General features: G+C 38.9%; 1 protein-coding gene across 1 annotated transcript; it reads left to right on the top strand.

Moving 5' to 3' along the window:
• The first annotated feature begins 5,600 nt into the window (after nucleotides 1–5,600).
• On the top strand, nucleotides 5,601–7,737 carry LOC135634981 (1-aminocyclopropane-1-carboxylate synthase-like). The gene is made up of 4 exons (XM_065145759.1): nucleotides 5,601–5,862; nucleotides 5,973–6,104; nucleotides 6,279–6,439; nucleotides 6,515–7,737. The coding sequence occupies exons 1-4, from the start codon at nucleotides 5,686–5,688 to the stop codon at nucleotides 7,503–7,505; spliced, it is 1,461 nt and encodes a 486-aa protein (XP_065001831.1). The 5' UTR covers nucleotides 5,601–5,685; the 3' UTR covers nucleotides 7,506–7,737.
• Nucleotides 7,738–16,852: the final 9,115 nt, after the last annotated feature.

Here is a 16,852-nt window from a genome sequence, read left to right as displayed (position 1 = left end):
TATCATGTATACGATGGATGGAGTCGACCAAAGGTATGTTTACTGCTCCACGACATGGTTGATCAAGATTTGAGTCACGAAAATAATTTCTTTGCTCTTATTTTTCTTCTCAAGTATATTACGGTTATTTTTAATTTTCTTCCAAAATTAGCCCTTTTTATTATTTTCTCAAAAAGCATCCATCTATGAAAAGTTTGATTTCCACCGGTTGGAAAAAGCTTTCTTTTTTATGCTGTCCCTTTTCTTCTTTTCTTTTTTGTTTATTTTCCTGACGATGGATTAATATTTGCCGCATAGTTTTCTTTTCATTTTTTTTGTTGTTTATTTGCCACACGTTATTCATCATCATAATATGCAATTACTCTCCTGTTGACACTTCGACTCTCTGCACTCCGAGCGGCAGAGGAAGGCGGCGATTGTTTCTTCTGGACCAAAGAAGAAGAGATGTAATAACGGAGGAGTTATGAGGGAAAGTGGTTGATAATAATGCGAACATAAAGCCATTTTAAAGCCATAATGTTGCATGCTGAGACGAATTCAACGCATGTGGGTGAAGAGTTCAAACAATTAAGGTCATGTGTTCTTGGTTTACATGTTTATTGTTCTATTTTCATGGTTACCAAACAATCAATTGGGAGCAAAGATGCGTGCAACACGTTTTAAGTGGGATTTATTGGAAGGTAGGCGTGCAACACGTTTTAAGTGGGATTTATTGGAAGGTATAGTGTTGAAGAAAGCATCAATTTTGTAGACTCGTCAATTTTGTAGACTCGATTTTTGTCATCGTAGATTTCATCGTCACAATAGATTTGGTCTTTTAAGTGGAAGGTATAGTGTCGAAGAAAGCACCGATTTTGGAGAGACTGTTTTTGTCATCGTAGATTTTCTCGTCACCATAGATTTGGTCAAAAATAGTCACTAATAAGGGTAAAATCACACGTGGCATAGAACGAGTAAAATCCATTGTCACAACTATCGTTATATCATATTGATAACCAATCATATCATATATCGATGTGTCAGATTTATCATGTCAATCGTCGTCGTTAGTTTAGTCGTATCAACGATCGTTCTAATCATAAGCGATTAACAAGTTAATTATATATTATTCTTTATAATTAATTATCTTTAATATTTTGATTCTTATATTTTTAAAAATTATATTGAGATCTTTATATTCATGAAAGTTAAATATTTAATCATATTTCTCCTCATATCATCGATTTTACTGATAAAAATATCATAAGATTTACTACGTGTGGTATTTTCGTTAATAGAACTAATATCGTGAGGAAAAATGAGATTAAATGTTTCACTCTCGTAGGTATAAATATCTCAATATAACTTTTAATAGTACAACGATCAAAACACTAAATATAATTAATTATAAGAATAATACATAATTATCGTAACTGTTTACATATCTTTTTCTTTACTCTTTAAATAGGTAGACTACACGTTGACTTAGATCAGAGGAATCGAGTCATGAACACTCAGACATTTGTCTTCGCTTACAAGTGCTTTTAGAGCAACTCAACATCACTTCAACACTCTCGGTACTTCATTTCCACATCGACGACCTTCTTCGAGTTTTGAGTCCTCAGCACCTCGATCGAGATGCATTACTTTCACGTCGAATTTGGACTTGGTGGCATGTCATTGACCTTTGGCTTAGCGATCGGCTTTGGAGACTATAATTACTAGATAGACTATAATTACCCTTCACCAATACGGTCCATTATTTCGATTGGCTTTTTATCTATTGACTATGATACTTTTAAGTATGGATAGTTCATCGTTTATTCCACTTTCTTATTATCATTCTTTCTTTTTTATCCATAATTATTTTAATAGTCATTTTATTTCTAATTATTTTTTTCTTCTTTTATCGCCTCACGTTATATGTCATTAACCAATTTTTTTGTTAGCTAACCAATATTTGATTCTATAAAATAAAAAACACACATACACAATATCTTTTTATTATAAAAAAATATTTTTTATTAATATAATACATGAATATTATTTATTGTTTAACTATCTTATATCTAATCTACAATCCAACCATTGATCCGAGACTTACACCGAATCAGATCCATGTCTAATAATTTAATATTTCTAATACAAATCCGGGCTAATTACATATAACCTCTATAGTTAGTTGCCTATTTTAGTCCCTACACTTTAAAAATTATATTAGAATCTGTTTAATTACGAAAATAAAATATTTATGTCTATTTATCAAAATGTCAGTAGTTTTATCAATGAAAACAAAAAACAGAAAGATAATTTTAACATTCTAGTTAGTAGTAGCAGACAATGTCGCTCGAGTCGCAAGTGACTATTGTGGATAAAGAGAACAATGGCGAGAGATGAGGATCACTCTGCATATGCATCGATATTAACGTAGTTGTCGAGCAATGTTGCTCTACGTTTGTATCGACATCAATACAATTATCGAGTGACGAAAGGGTCATCGATGTAGATGTTAAGCGGTGCTGCTCGACAACTACATCGAGACTAAGGAGGATGCAAAGCGACATTGCTCGACATCTACATCGACGACCCTTCGTCACTTGACAACTACATCGATACCAATGCAAATGTAGAGCGACGCCGCTTGGCAACTACATTAACGCCGATGCAAATGAAGAACGACGAAAAGGTTGTTCGGCAACTGCGTCAGCATCGACGCAAATACAAAGTGACCCTCATCTCTCGTCGTCACTCTCCTCGTCCATAGAGTCACCTGCGACCCCCAACGGCATTGTCATTCCCCTCCATCGATGTTATCCGTCATCACCAACTGAAATATTAAAAATTATCTTAGTACTCTTTATTTTTATGTTTTCATCAGTAAAATCTATATTAGAATAAATAGACGTAGATATTTTACTTTTGTAACTATATAAATTTTAATATAATTTTTTAAAATATAAATACCAAAATACTAAACGTAAACTACCTATCAGCCCTACAAATCCCCAATAGAAAGAACCAAATTCCCAATAGTAAGAACCAAATTTTTATTCTCCGAAAGAGACTACGATGATGAGCTCCTCCATCCCCGAAAGAAAACTAGTAAAAAAACGGTGGTGGCACGGCCATTGGCTTTGTGCTCGGAGATGACGGCATGGCTAAGCTGCTTCCCCGAGCACAGTATCAGCCGCAAGGAGACCAGTCGCACTTGCAGCAAGCACGGCCTCACATTTTGCACGAGGACCAAATGCAGGAGCGGCTCCGATCCACGAAGGTCTCAGTGTTTGATCACAACTTCTCTATCTCTGTCAAAGCTTTGACCTCCCCACTACAATATTAGCACTTTGTTCTATTCTCCCTGCAACTGCAATCACTCTGGCCCGGCCAGGAAGCGTTTGATTTTGATACGCCTTTGATCTTTGATTCCTTGCTATCCATTAACAACTCAGTACACAATCTGGTGAACCCCCACCACCGCTGGTGGTTCTCATCCAAATCACGGCAGATACAACATGATAGTATCTTCTGTCAGCAATAGCCACATCTCCACAGCTTAACAAAATCACGCGACTCCGTGTTCGCGCGTACAACATCGAGAAAAAGGAAGAGAGAGGAAGAAAGAAGGAATGTTTTCTGCGAAGAACACGGCCATGAAAGCTTTCTTGTGGACGTCGCGTCACCGTCCGTGAGGAACAACCACAGCTCCGTAGTTTAGCAGGAATGGGTTTCACGGATCCGACGATGGCACCGAAAACCAAGAAAGAAATGGGGATGTCCAATCTAAAACGTTGCCGACATCTTAATCGTGCCTGAGATCATATATTACCTACAAACACACGTTATTTATTCTGGCTTTCAGTGGAATAATTACTCTTTACTTTCTTTGATGGATTGCTGGAAATGGATTGTTTGGATTGCGAACGAGAATATAAGAACAACATTCTACTTCAAATATTAATTTCACTTTTGATTCTCGGAAACTACACCCCATAAATTTGATCTTCGAAGCCTAAGAATTAAATCTAAATAATGGTAGAAGCATAATTTATTTCAGGTAGGTGGATGGCTTACATGCTCACCTAATAATTTATTTAAGTGGGACCCATGAATAGGCCACGTTACATTCAAAATTTGATGATTAGTGTACCATGATGAGCTGTGTAATGCGTGTCTTGATTGCGACTTCCCGTAGACCCCATCGATATTAGATTGAGACGGAAATAACGTCGGTCGGTAGACAACATAGTACGTAGATCATGATAGAACAATTCGAAATAATAAGACATACCAAAAAATTTGGTATACGACTCGATATATAAAAGTTAAAGTTATTTCTTTCATCTCTATATATATATACACAATTTGTAAGTTTCCTAAAAGATATTAGATTTTGGGTCAACTATAATTGCCTTCCAACAAAGTAGAATGCCTCTATCAGAATCTCGCGCCTACAAACAACACCAATCCTAATCATTCACATGATCTTAACGTTAATGAAGTAGCAAATTCCAAATCACATTTAAATAGCCAGTCATTTCAAACATGAAGATCATGCTTTTATTGTTTCTTTTTTGGTAGAAGAGTGAATGAGATCCACATTTTCCTTAAGAGGATGCATATAAGCCAATTAAATTAACATCCATATGTATAAAATCCAATTAGGCAAAGGCAAATCGAAGTAGTCAGATACGTTTCTATCTGATCCGATTAATATTCTCTTTTACGATTGATAAAGAATACATGCTAATTGATATGGGAGGCAATTCCCGACGTATCATACTCATCCGATCGATACGTAATATCGTTAGGTCAGTGATGAAGATGTTAATTTGTCTCACGAGATCGAAATATATAATTAGAAAAGTTGACATGACAAGTCAGTTATTCTATAACCATAGTTTTGATTTCATGACTCATCGTGACATTTATTATCGTCTTAATTTAATTATCATATATTATAATATAAAAGGTGTTCTAGTGGGAGTTTTGACTTAATACATTATTTAATTTTAATGCTTGATTGAATTCTTCAAACTTTTACTAACCTAAATATTGACTAAATAAGTATGCTTCGACAAGATTTTTTCTACGTGATTAAATCTTTGACCTCTTAAACACCTCAACTTGAGTCAAACTCGGAAACTCGAAAGTGGACCTCCGTCAGACTCCTTTAACATCTGTTAAACAACTTGAATCTAATTTGACACTAATCAAAATCAGACTGCATTGAGCCTAAATGGATCTAAATATTAAGAAAACCATTGTTGAATTTTCCTTCTTTCGCAAACAGCATGTCATCGATGAGATTAAGGTTTACAAAGAGCGGCGCACAATTTTGTTTTGGGATAAATAATTCTGTGCTTACAATATAGAAGAGTTCGAGTCGAAAGCGACTCCCGAGTTCGGAACACGTCATTGTTGCCGCCAACACTGAAGCTTCCTATTTGGCGTCACCTGTCGATGTTACGGCGCATCCATCGCCAATCACGTCCATGATTTACACGCTGCCGGATCGACTCGGTTTTCATGTCCTTCTTTTCCAGCCTGAAGTCCTCTTTGTTGACCTCTTTGGATGTTTGAATGGTCTCGGGATTTGCCTATTAATGGTCATCGGAATCGACTCTTGCAAACTGCAGCAGCTGCTTCTCCTTCTTCTTCTCTGCTCGCTTCAGCCTTTTCCGGTACGTACCTGAGATAACGGGTCACATGAGGATCTACGGCGAGGAGCACCCAAATCAGCAGATCCTCTCTCGGATCGCGACCAACGACGGCCATGGCGAGAACTCCTCCTACTTCGATGGCTGGAAGGCCTACGAGAAGGATCCTTTCCACCTCACCGACAACCCCACGGGGGTCATCCAAATGGGACTCGCAGAAAACCAGGTTAGAGTTCCTTCATGGTGATGATTAATCGCACATGCCTTCCGTCAATTGCCACTCCCTGCGGTTGCTAATCTAATCTGTATGTGGGTTTTGGGTCTTTCTTTCCTCAGCTTTCCCTCGACTTGATCCGAGACTGGATGAAGAAGAACCCACAGGCTTCGATCTGCACCGAAGAAGGGGTCTCAGAGTTCAAAGCAATTGCCAACTTTCAGGACTATCATGGCCTCCCAACCTTCCGAAAGGTAATGATTTCAACCCAAAACGCAGCGCTGCAGCTGCTTGTCCTCACTGTCCAAGTAGCTACATACGTCCAATATGATAAAGCTGGGACTGACAGCCACTTACGGCCCGAGCCCTGCCTGCTCACCCTGGATAAGGGATAAGCTAATGATGGTGTGATTTGCTGACACGCGCAGGCCATCGCCCAGTTCATGGAGAAGGTGAGAGGGGGACGAGCCAGATTTGACCCAGACCGCATCGTGATGAGCGGTGGAGCCACCGGCGCTCAGGAAACCATCGCCTTTTGCCTGGCTGATCCTGGCGAGGCCTTCTTGATTCCAACGCCATATTATCCGGGGTAAGTGTTTAGGTGTACTAATCTACCGAGTTCTTTATCCGGCAGAGGATCTAATGGCATCTGCATGGTTTCCAGATTCGATCGAGACTTCAGGTGGAGGACAGGAGTTCAGCTCCTCCCCATTCACTGCCACAGTTCCAACAAGTTCAAGATCACCCAAGCCGCACTGGAGACTGCTTACAGGAAGGCTCGAAACTCACACATTAGAGTCAAAGGAATACTGGTGACCAACCCATCGAACCCTCTGGGCACAACCATGGACAGAGAGACGCTGAGAACCCTAGTCAGCTTCGTCAACGAGAAAAGGATGCACTTGGTGTGCGACGAGATCTTCTCCGGAACCGTCTTCGACAAGCCGAGTTACGTGAGCGTCTCCGAGGTGATCGAAGACGAGCCCTACTGCGACAGGGATCTGATTCACATCGCCTACAGCCTCTCCAAGGACCTGGGCGTCCCTGGCTTCCGCGTCGGCGTCATATACTCCTACAACGACGCCGTGGTCAGCTGCGCGAGGAAGATGTCGAGCTTTGGACTGGTCTCGTCGCAGACGCAGCACCTGCTCGCTTCCATGTTGGGAGACGAGGAGTTCACCACGAGTTTCTTAGCGACGAGCCGGACGAGGTTGTGCGGGCGGCGCAGGGTCTTTACGGACGGCCTCAAGCGAGTCGGGATTCATTGCTTGGACGGCAACGCGGGGCTGTTCTGCTGGATGGACTTGAGGCCGTTGCTGAAGGAAGCGACGGTGGAGGCGGAGCTCCGGCTGTGGCGGGTGATCATCAACGACGTGAAGCTCAACATCTCGCCGGGGTCGTCCTTCCACTGCTCGGAGCCGGGGTGGTTCAGGGTGTGCTTCGCCAACATGGACGACACGGCCATGAAGATAGCGCTGAGGAGGATCGAGAGTTTCGTGTACCGGGAGAACGACGCCGCTGTGCAGGCGAAGAACAAGAGGAGGTGGGACGAAGCGCTGCGGCTGAGCTTGCCTCGTCGGAGGTTCGAGGATCCGACCATCATGACACCACATCTGATGTCTCCCCACTCGCCTCTCGTTCAAGCCGCCACCTGAAACATCGACAGCGGCGTGTCTGATGTCAAAGAAGGTTAATTACCGTCTGATATGTTGCACATTTCTTTGTTCTTTGGATTATTTATTTTTTTTTTTGGGAAAAATGGGTTGAATGTTCCCACTAAGTTATATTAGATTGTTATTCGGTCTCATTCATGTTATAGGAAACGAGGATAGAATTGCTTGCCTCTCTCTTTCTTTTATATATGGAAATATGTTGCAATTGGCCTAAGCTTATTTGATGACATTAATTTCACAAGACAAAGCCTTCTAATTAATGTTTCGGACCAAATGCAGGAGCTCACTACATGCATTTGTTACACTTCATATGTTCAAAATTAGTCCAGTTTACCGATGACTCAGTTTTAAAGGTTATAAATGGTTCTTATTCAAGTACTTATCTTTGGTTCGGTTAATCAGTTCAAATCGAATCGATTTTAATTTAAACAATATTTAATTAAATTAAAATTTTTTAATTGGTTTAAATCGATTAATCAAATCAGTTGATCAGGGAAAGTATCATTGATGTCTTACTCAACTCGACATGGTCTATACTCATGTGCGTAGGAACATTCGAGATGTCTCTGAGATAAAAATATCGTGCTTTCGTGATGAAAATGTTATGCTCCTAAGGTGAAAATATCATGCTTCCGAGGTGCCACCTATATGAAGATTAAGGTTAGAAGGAGTTTCTCGACCTGATCCCTCCAACGCTCAAGATAGTAATATAAGGTCCTTAAATATGAGTTTGAGAAGTTCTAAAGGAATCCTTTGCATTGAGTTTAATATGTCTATTTGTGCCTTAAAATAATGAGCAGGGAGTTTGTGACTAACTTCCTCATCATAGTGGATGAGTAGGAAGCTTGTGATTATCTTCCTTATCCTAAATGACGAGAAGAAAGTTTATGATTTTCTTCCTCATTATAATGGATGAGAAGAAAGTTTATGATTGCCTTGTTATAATAAATGAGAAGGAGGCTTGTATTTTCCTTATTCTTCATCTATGTAGGCAGATGGGTTGAGAGTAACTTGGATCTTATGTGGCAAATATGTGTTAGCTGATAGTAGAAAATTCTCTATCATTTGCCCCCCATTGAAGGTGTGCTTCAGGATCTTAATGTATGAGTTAGATTTTCCTTATTCATGTGTTTCAGGCATGTTAGGCTAGTATTTTTGCTATATTATATTTCTCATAGCGTGGGTTAGGTTTTTCCAACTCATGCGTCTCGAGCATATTTAGTCTTGTGCATCTGTCATGGTGGATTCTCTTTATGTGGGTCGGGTTTTTCTGACTCATGCATTTTGGGTACATTTAATCTTGTGCCTCCACCGTAACAAATTTATCTTGGCACAAGTCAGATTTTTCAGACTTATGTGTCTTCGGTGCATTTAGCCTTGTGCCTCCATCGTAGTAGTTTTCAAGTTCCTTCTCCATCATAGTGGATCTCGGGTCTTCCTATTGTAGTAGACTTCAAATCTTCTTTCAGTCATGATGGATTTTATGTCTCTTCCCCATCATAGTGGATCTTGGGTTTTCCTATTCTAGTGGGCTTCAAATTTTCTTTCTACCATTATAAATTTTATGTCCCTTCTCCACCATATCAGATCTCGAGTTTTCCCATTATGGTGGGCTTCAATCTTCTTTCCGCTAAGGTAGATTTTATATACCTTCACCATTATAGTATATTTATCTTGGTGCAAGTTGGGTTTTCCAGACTCACTTGTCTTAGGCGTATTTGACATTGTCTTTGTCATAGTATATTTATATTGGTGCAGGTCGAATTTTTTTGACTCATATGTCTTATGTGCATTTTGCCTTGTACCTCTATCGTAGTGGATTTATCTTGGTGCAGGTCGAGTTTTCCTAACTCATATGTTTTCGACGCATTTTGCCTTATACTTTCATCATAGTGGATTTATCTTACATGAGTCAAGTTTTCTTGACTCATATATCTTGGGTGTATTTAGCCTTGTGCCTTCATCATAGCGATTTATCTTAGCACGAGTTAATTTTTTCCGACTTATGTATCTTGGGTATATTTGGTTTTGTACCTCTATCATAACATATTTATCTTGACATAGGTCAGGTTTTCCCGACTCATGCATTTCTGACATATTTAGTTTTAAGCCTTCGTTATAACATATTTATCTTGGCGCAGGTTGGGTTTTCTTGACTCATGCGTCTCAAGCGTATTTTGCCATGTGCTTCCGTCATAACAAATTTATCTTGGTGTAAGTTGAGTTTTCTCGACTCATGCATCTCGAGCATATTTAAACTTATACCTCTGTCATAGTGGATTTATCTTAGCATTGAATGAGTTTTCACGACTCACGCATCTCAGGTGCATATGATTTTGCACCTCCGTCGTAATAGATTTATCTTAGTTGGAGTTAGAATTTCTCGACTTATATATCTCGGGTACATTTAGCCTTATGCCTCCGTCATAGTGAATTTATCTTAGCACGAGTCATATTTTCTCAACTTATGTATCTCGGACATATTTGGCTTTGCACCTCCACCGTAATAGATGTTTCTTGGCATAGTCGGGTTTTCCTAACTTATGTGTCTCAGGCATATTTGTCATTGCGCTTTCGTCATGGTGGATTTTAAGTTCCTTATCTACCATAGAAAATCTTGGGTCTTTCCATCAAAGCAGGCTTCAAATCTTCTTTTCACCGTGGCAGGCTTTAAATTTTCTTTCTGCTATGGCAAAGTTCATGTCCCTTCTCTATCGTAGCGGTTCTCGAGTCTACATATAATGACAAGTTTCAAATCTTCTTTCTACCATGGTGAATTTTATGTCCCTTCTTTATCGTAGTAGATCTCGGATCTTTCCGTTGTGATGGGCTTCAAATCTTCTTTCTGCTATAGCAATTTTCATGTCCTTTCTCTATTGTAGTGGAACTCAAGTCTTCCGGCTATAACATGCTTCAAGTCTTCTTTCTATCATGGTGAATTTCATATCCATTCTCCGTCGTAGTGAATCTCAGGTCTTCCCACTATAACGCTTTAAATCTTCTTTTTGCAATGATAGATTTCATATCCCTTCTCTATCGTAGCAAATCAAAAGTCTTCTCGCCATAGTGAGTTTTAAATCTTCTTTCTGTCATAGTAAATTTCATGTCACTTCTTCATTGTAGCGGATCTCAGATCTTTGTACCATGGCATGCTTCAAATAATTTTTCTACTATGACAGATTTTAGGTCCTCCCTCCACCGTGGCGGATTTTGGGTCCTCTCATCAAGGTGGGCTTTAAGTCCTCCTCATAGTAGATTTCAGGTCCTCCCTCCATCGTGACAGATTTCTGATCATTCTACCATAACAGACTTTAATTTCTCCCCCCCTTGTGAAAGATTTCGGATCCTCTCACCATGGCGAGCTTCAAATCCTCCCTCTATCTTAGTGAATTTCTAGTCTTCCCTTTGACATGGTAGATTTCATATCCTCCCACCATGGTAGGCTTTAAGTCTTATTTTCATCGTGACAGATTTTAGGTCCTTCCTTTACCATGGTGGATTTTAGGTCCTCCCACCACGGCGAGCTTTAAGCCCTCCCTCTGCCATACCAGATTTTGAATCTTCCTACTATGGCGAGCTTTAATTTCTTCCTCTATCATGATGGATTTTAGGTCTTCTCTTCGACATGGTGAATTTTGGGTCCTCCCACCATGGCAAACTTTAAGTCTTTTTTCTATCATGATAGATTTTAGGTCCTCTCTTGTCATGGTGGATTTCGGGTCCTCTTGTCGTGATAGGCTTTAAATCCTTCATCCATCATAGCAGATTTTAGGTCCTCCCTTAATCGTGGTGGGCTTTAATTTTTCTCTTCGTTATGGTGGATTTAAGGTCCTCCCCTCTACCATAGCATATTTCTGATCCACTTGTCGTGGCAAGTTTCAAGTTCTCCCTATACTGCGGATGATGTTGATTCTGATCGATACACAACAACGCTCTCCATCGGAGACATTGCAATGGATCTCATCGCCTATGATGGTCTTGGTGGTGGACCAGAGGTCGAGCTAATTGATGAGTGCTTGTACCGACTCTTATTTGAGGCAAATAATGATTGCGATAATCGAAACTCCATAGGAAACATCAAGGTCTCTTCCATGATAAGCATGGGATATAGGAGGTTGTCTTCATGACATAAGTAGAGATCACCTTGTGGAGCTGCCCCTTGAGCTTATTGCTATTGAGAGTGATGAAACCTCGTAGGCTCTCCCACGTGATGCGGTTTGCAAGGGTATCCATCAGGGCAGACTTATCGAAGCCACTTGCCCCTAGCACGAGTCTCCCCTTCCCTTACCTCGCTAGAGATGTAATTCAATAGCATTTTGGTTCTAGAGATCGCCTACAGTGGCGGAGTCGATGGCGAAAATAAAAGGGATAGGGCAGGAGGCTAAGTGGTCACCAACACCACCTTCGAGGGTGATCAAGCTCGAGAGCATGGTGCTCTAGGAGTCATAGCCATTGCTCTCGGTGATGTCACCACTGTGTGCATCGATGACGCACTTGAAGAGCTAGCTGAGGGTGATAAACTTGTCACCACCATTGCCTCTAGAGTTGTCTTGGCATCAGCTCAGGGGCTGTGGGATGAAAAGCTAGCTGATAGTGATGGACTTGCTACCGTTGCCACCTCCAAAGTCTTAGTTGGTATTAGCTTGGGGGTTGTGATGGCAAAGCAAGTCATCATAATCGATGTCCTCAACCTCTATCATTATCCTATTTTATCTTGTTGGTGTCTTATGTTGGACGTTGGTGTTGGTGGGCACTAGTGGCACCGATGCCAATAGGCAGTTGAGATATTGACTATAGTTGAGATAGTGGCATTGTTACCTGTTGGGCTAGTTGGGGCAAGAGTGGAATAACGACCTATTGGGAAACTGCATAGAGTATCACATATGCAGCGAAAAATAAAAATAAAAAACTGATTTCCCAAATCAATATCATCGAATCATTATGCGAAAATCGAGAGTAAAAAGCTCGAAAGCGATAAAATCAAGTAACCGCATAAAGTAGCTAAGACGTTCTCACCTAGGGGAGATCGTATATCCCATAATCTATAAATCCAATCCATGAATAAAGGAGCTCTCACAAACTCCTCTCTAGTTGTGATCCACATAGTGGATACGATAATGACACACCTTCTCGCACAACATTTTTTTTTCTCGCATTCGCATATCACCACACTACAACAACCGAGGAGGGATCAATCCCTCTTGTTATCCTCTTATACTAGAGAGGGGGCAATCAATTGGAGGAAGAGACAAAGACGAAATAAAGGAGGTGGGGGTTAATAGAAGTTTAGCCTATGATCCTTTAAGCCATAATTCTTATATATAGAGAGCCCTCTTTACTTACTCTAATGGATCTTATCTTAACGGGTACTAGATCTTTATCTAATTATCCTAGCTTAATGAATATTGAATCCACATCCAATAACAACTCTAAACCCTATTGGGTCTCACCTAATAATCCATTAAAATATTGGCTTATCAGATATCTCATATCTAATCCTTATTCGTCGCATTGTCCACCATATATGTGTGACCCTCGAGACCTAATATCAATTTGACTATGAGTTGCATATGTCAAAACTCCTTCTGACTCAGTGAATTATTATTATCATAATAATTCATTCAACTCATCGACTATGGACATACCAAGTCACTACACCACAGTCCCCACTATACCATAGTCCCCAAATGATACAATGAGATCTAATTTATTAGACATGTTTGCCCTTAGTTATCATATATCTATGGTCTCTCACTCACCTAATATCTCAGAGATCGTATATTGGGTATGGTACTATCAGGCTCATACGAAATCTATCCGAGTCTTACTCTAATTGGATTCTCCCAGAGAACTTCTTTCCTCTTAATTTGAATCTTATGCTTTTCAAATTTATCACAATTCGATCAACCATGGTTAGGGATTTACTTGAGTGAGAGCATATGTGATATTCCTCTCATGATGCGGAGAATGAATAATCTTCTATTAGCACCTAATTACCTTCGTAAGGTTATCTATCATTCTCAATGACTGTTTGTGCTAGATTTAGAACTTCTAAACCTATAAGTCCAGTATCAAAGAATGAAGTAATAAAAAAAGACATCTTTAATGTCTTAAATCTAAGGATCGGATACATAATTGAGACTATAGAATCACTATCTAATGATGAGATATTATTAATCATCTAGCATTCCATAAATGGATCATTAAGTAAACTTATACTTCAATGAGCACATACACTATATCCATAGTGTCTCCACACAAACAACTATGAGACCAACTATTTCCATCATGTAGATGGGTAAAAAGTACACCAATTTATCTGGTTGTTTCAATGTCTCTATCGAGTAAATTATAACCGAAAATATTTATGGTCAATATTTAGAGATGAATTAGTCTCATTATCATGATCTCATTATGATCCAATTCTTATTACACAGATTAAATGATATCATAATATATACATCATGCAATATAAAGTGGAAAATATCATAATAATAATATATGTGATTGACTTATAGAGCACCTATAGTTAACACAGCCTACATCATGCCCATTAGAGTTTGCACCTGTTGAGTAAGGTTCAAGATTACCTTAATAAGGAGGAGTAGGTGGCTTAGGATCGTCCCCCCCCAGGGCGAGATGATTAGGTCATTGAACAAATACACATATCATATCGATGTTTGCACTAAGGTTTATATATATATATATATATATATATATATATATATATATATATATATATATGCAAAAAGGGTAGTTATTAGACCCCCTAGCAAAAGTATTATGGGTTGGGGGTAGGGTCTCCTCACTTGAGCATTTATTAAGAGGATTGTCAACTGAACATTCTTGTAACATATGACCCTTATTCTAATGTTAAAATATTAAAAGAAAATATTATTGACATCTTCGTTAGCATAACGTGGTCCAGATCAATATGCATATGAATGTCTGAGATATCTTTGAGGTGGAAATAATGTGCTCTCAAGGTACTACCTACACAAAGATCGACATTGGGAAGGGGTTTCCTAATCTAATCCTTTTAATGCTTAATTTAGTAATATAATATTCCAAAATATGGGTTCCATGAATTATAAAGGAGTCCTTTATATTAGTTTTAAGATTTTTTTTATATCTAAGAGAATAAAAAGGGAGTTTGTACTTATCTTTCTCATCATAATGGATGAGAAGAAACTTATGATTATCTTCCTTGTCATAAAAGATGAGAAAAAAAATATTATTATTACATTTACCGTAGATACTAAGGAAGTTTATGATTGACTTTCTTGTCATAATAAATGAAGAGAAGACTTATGTCGTGATTTAATTTCATAATTTTTGTTGCATATGCCCGATGGATTAGGGTTTCAATTCGATTTAATTGAATTAAACTGGTTCATTTAAAAAATATATTTTTTAAATTATATAAAATTATAAATATGTTAATCGATTAACCAAATCAAATTAATTAATTTAAATTAATTCGATTAGATAGATCCAAATCGATTTTGATTTGGGATATCTTACTTTAACCGAGCTGAACTAAAACACGATTCAGTTCGATTCAATCCATAATAATTTGGTTCGAACCGATTTGAACATGGGATAGGAACTCTTCCTCCTTACACTCCGATTAGTTTATCTAAATATATATTAATTATTATCCATCGTATCTTGTTTACAAAAATAAAAAGCTTCCGAACACAATTAGTAACTCGTAAAGGATATTAGCCTTTCTTTACGATTGAGGATTTGTACAACTCGAATAGCATCGATTTCAATCCCCAAAAGCAAATGAAGAAACATTCAACAGCACTTGATGGGTGTACGATCGAAGTCATCGTTTGGTATGTAACTTTCCTCTATATCGTGTGATCAAGTCATTTGGCACATCAAATTAAGAGGCACACATTAAAATAAGATTCGAGTCCGACATAAACTTAGTTCTTATGAGATAACATGACATGACAACCTTGGCATACAAATTCAAATTCAAAGGAGTACATGAATTGGATCGGATCTTCCTAGCTATTGACATTGGACACTCACCATATATCATACAAATAAGAGATAAAACAAGCAATGGCGTGTGGGACATCGTCACCAAACCACAATATATTCTCTTTCTATCATCACTGGTATATTAAATCATATTTTTATTATGAATCAATTAATATCTTTTCTTTTACTTCGAGTTGATGTCGAGCTATTTTCGATAAATTTTCTTCGAATCTTATATAAGTAATATATTTAGAGGATTTGACTAGTCTTAGTAGATAAGAGTCTATATCGAAACTTAACATATTTATTATTTAATTACATAATTTTTTTATTATTTTAATATCTAATCAGATAGATATATTAATCAAATTAAACGTATATATATATATATATATATATATATATATATATATTGGCTTAATGCGTAAAAGCTATAATTATGACAGACGGTTGACAGATCATAGAATTAGCTGTCGATACGATATGAATGCGTTGAGACCAATAGAACGTCGAAAAAAGGGGTCCCGTCCTGCCAGGTTTCGGATTCTAAACAAAAGCGCGCAATCCGATCCGACCCGATCCGATATATGATAAAGTTACCTTTATGACCTCGTCTGCTGTTTAAATTAACATTTATTGGGTAAAGCTGGATGATGAGGGAATTGGAAGCTGCAGTACCACGGACGGAGTCCATCGCTGTGGCAGACGACATGATAACACGTTGTCGTGACTGCCTCCGGCCAAAAAGCTGCCTCCCTCTCTCTCTCTCTTTCTCTCTCTCTCTTCCTCTCCCTCTCTCTCTCTCTCTCTCACTGTGCTCGACGCTTCTTTCCGGTCCTTTTCCACCCTTTACATCACACGCCGCGATGGCAGTCCCGTAATTCGTGGAATAAAACGAGGCCAGCTTCGGAAAAGTCACGCCGTCCCACCCCCGTATCACGGACGCCGAATTGGTGGCCGTTCCGTTTCGTTGGACTCCCGTGAGAGTCCAACCCACTAAGCGAACTCCGTTTCGCGGGGAATATTTACGTCCCCGTTCGTCCCCTACCCGTGGCTCCTCTCGAGGCCTCACACGTGGGTCCCACGTTGGCCCCGCTAGTAGATCCATTCGCAAGGCTTGTAGGTTTGCGAGTGAGTCGTTCTCTGGAGAACGGAAGTGTTGCTCTTCGAAACGTGTAACAAAGTCTTATCCCACCATTGGATTTGGTTGTGGAAATTAATAGAACTCATATTATATATATATATATATTTTTTAATTTTCATTTATTATTTGTACTCGTTTTGGTAACTCACTATATAATGTCTCAAATAAGATTTTGGACTGTGTGAAA

Source organism: Musa acuminata, chromosome BXJ3-4 (genome assembly GCF_036884655.1).
Source record: "Musa acuminata AAA Group cultivar baxijiao chromosome BXJ3-4, Cavendish_Baxijiao_AAA, whole genome shotgun sequence".
NCBI lineage: Eukaryota > Viridiplantae > Streptophyta > Magnoliopsida > Zingiberales > Musaceae > Musa > Musa acuminata.
The sequence above is the reverse complement of the archived record's forward strand: the minus strand, read 5'-3'. Positions and strand labels throughout refer to the sequence as shown.

Coding starts and splice junctions, on each gene's coding strand:
- LOC135634981 (XM_065145759.1), top strand. CDS start 5,686: ATGAGGATCTACGGCGAGGAGCACCCAAATCAGCAGATCCTCTCTCGG. Junction 5,863..5,972: donor TGGGACTCGCAGAAAACCAG/GTTAGAGTTCCT, acceptor TTCTTTCCTCAG/CTTTCCCTCGACTTGATCCG. Junction 6,440..6,514: donor CCAACGCCATATTATCCGGG/GTAAGTGTTTAG, acceptor CATGGTTTCCAG/ATTCGATCGAGACTTCAGGT.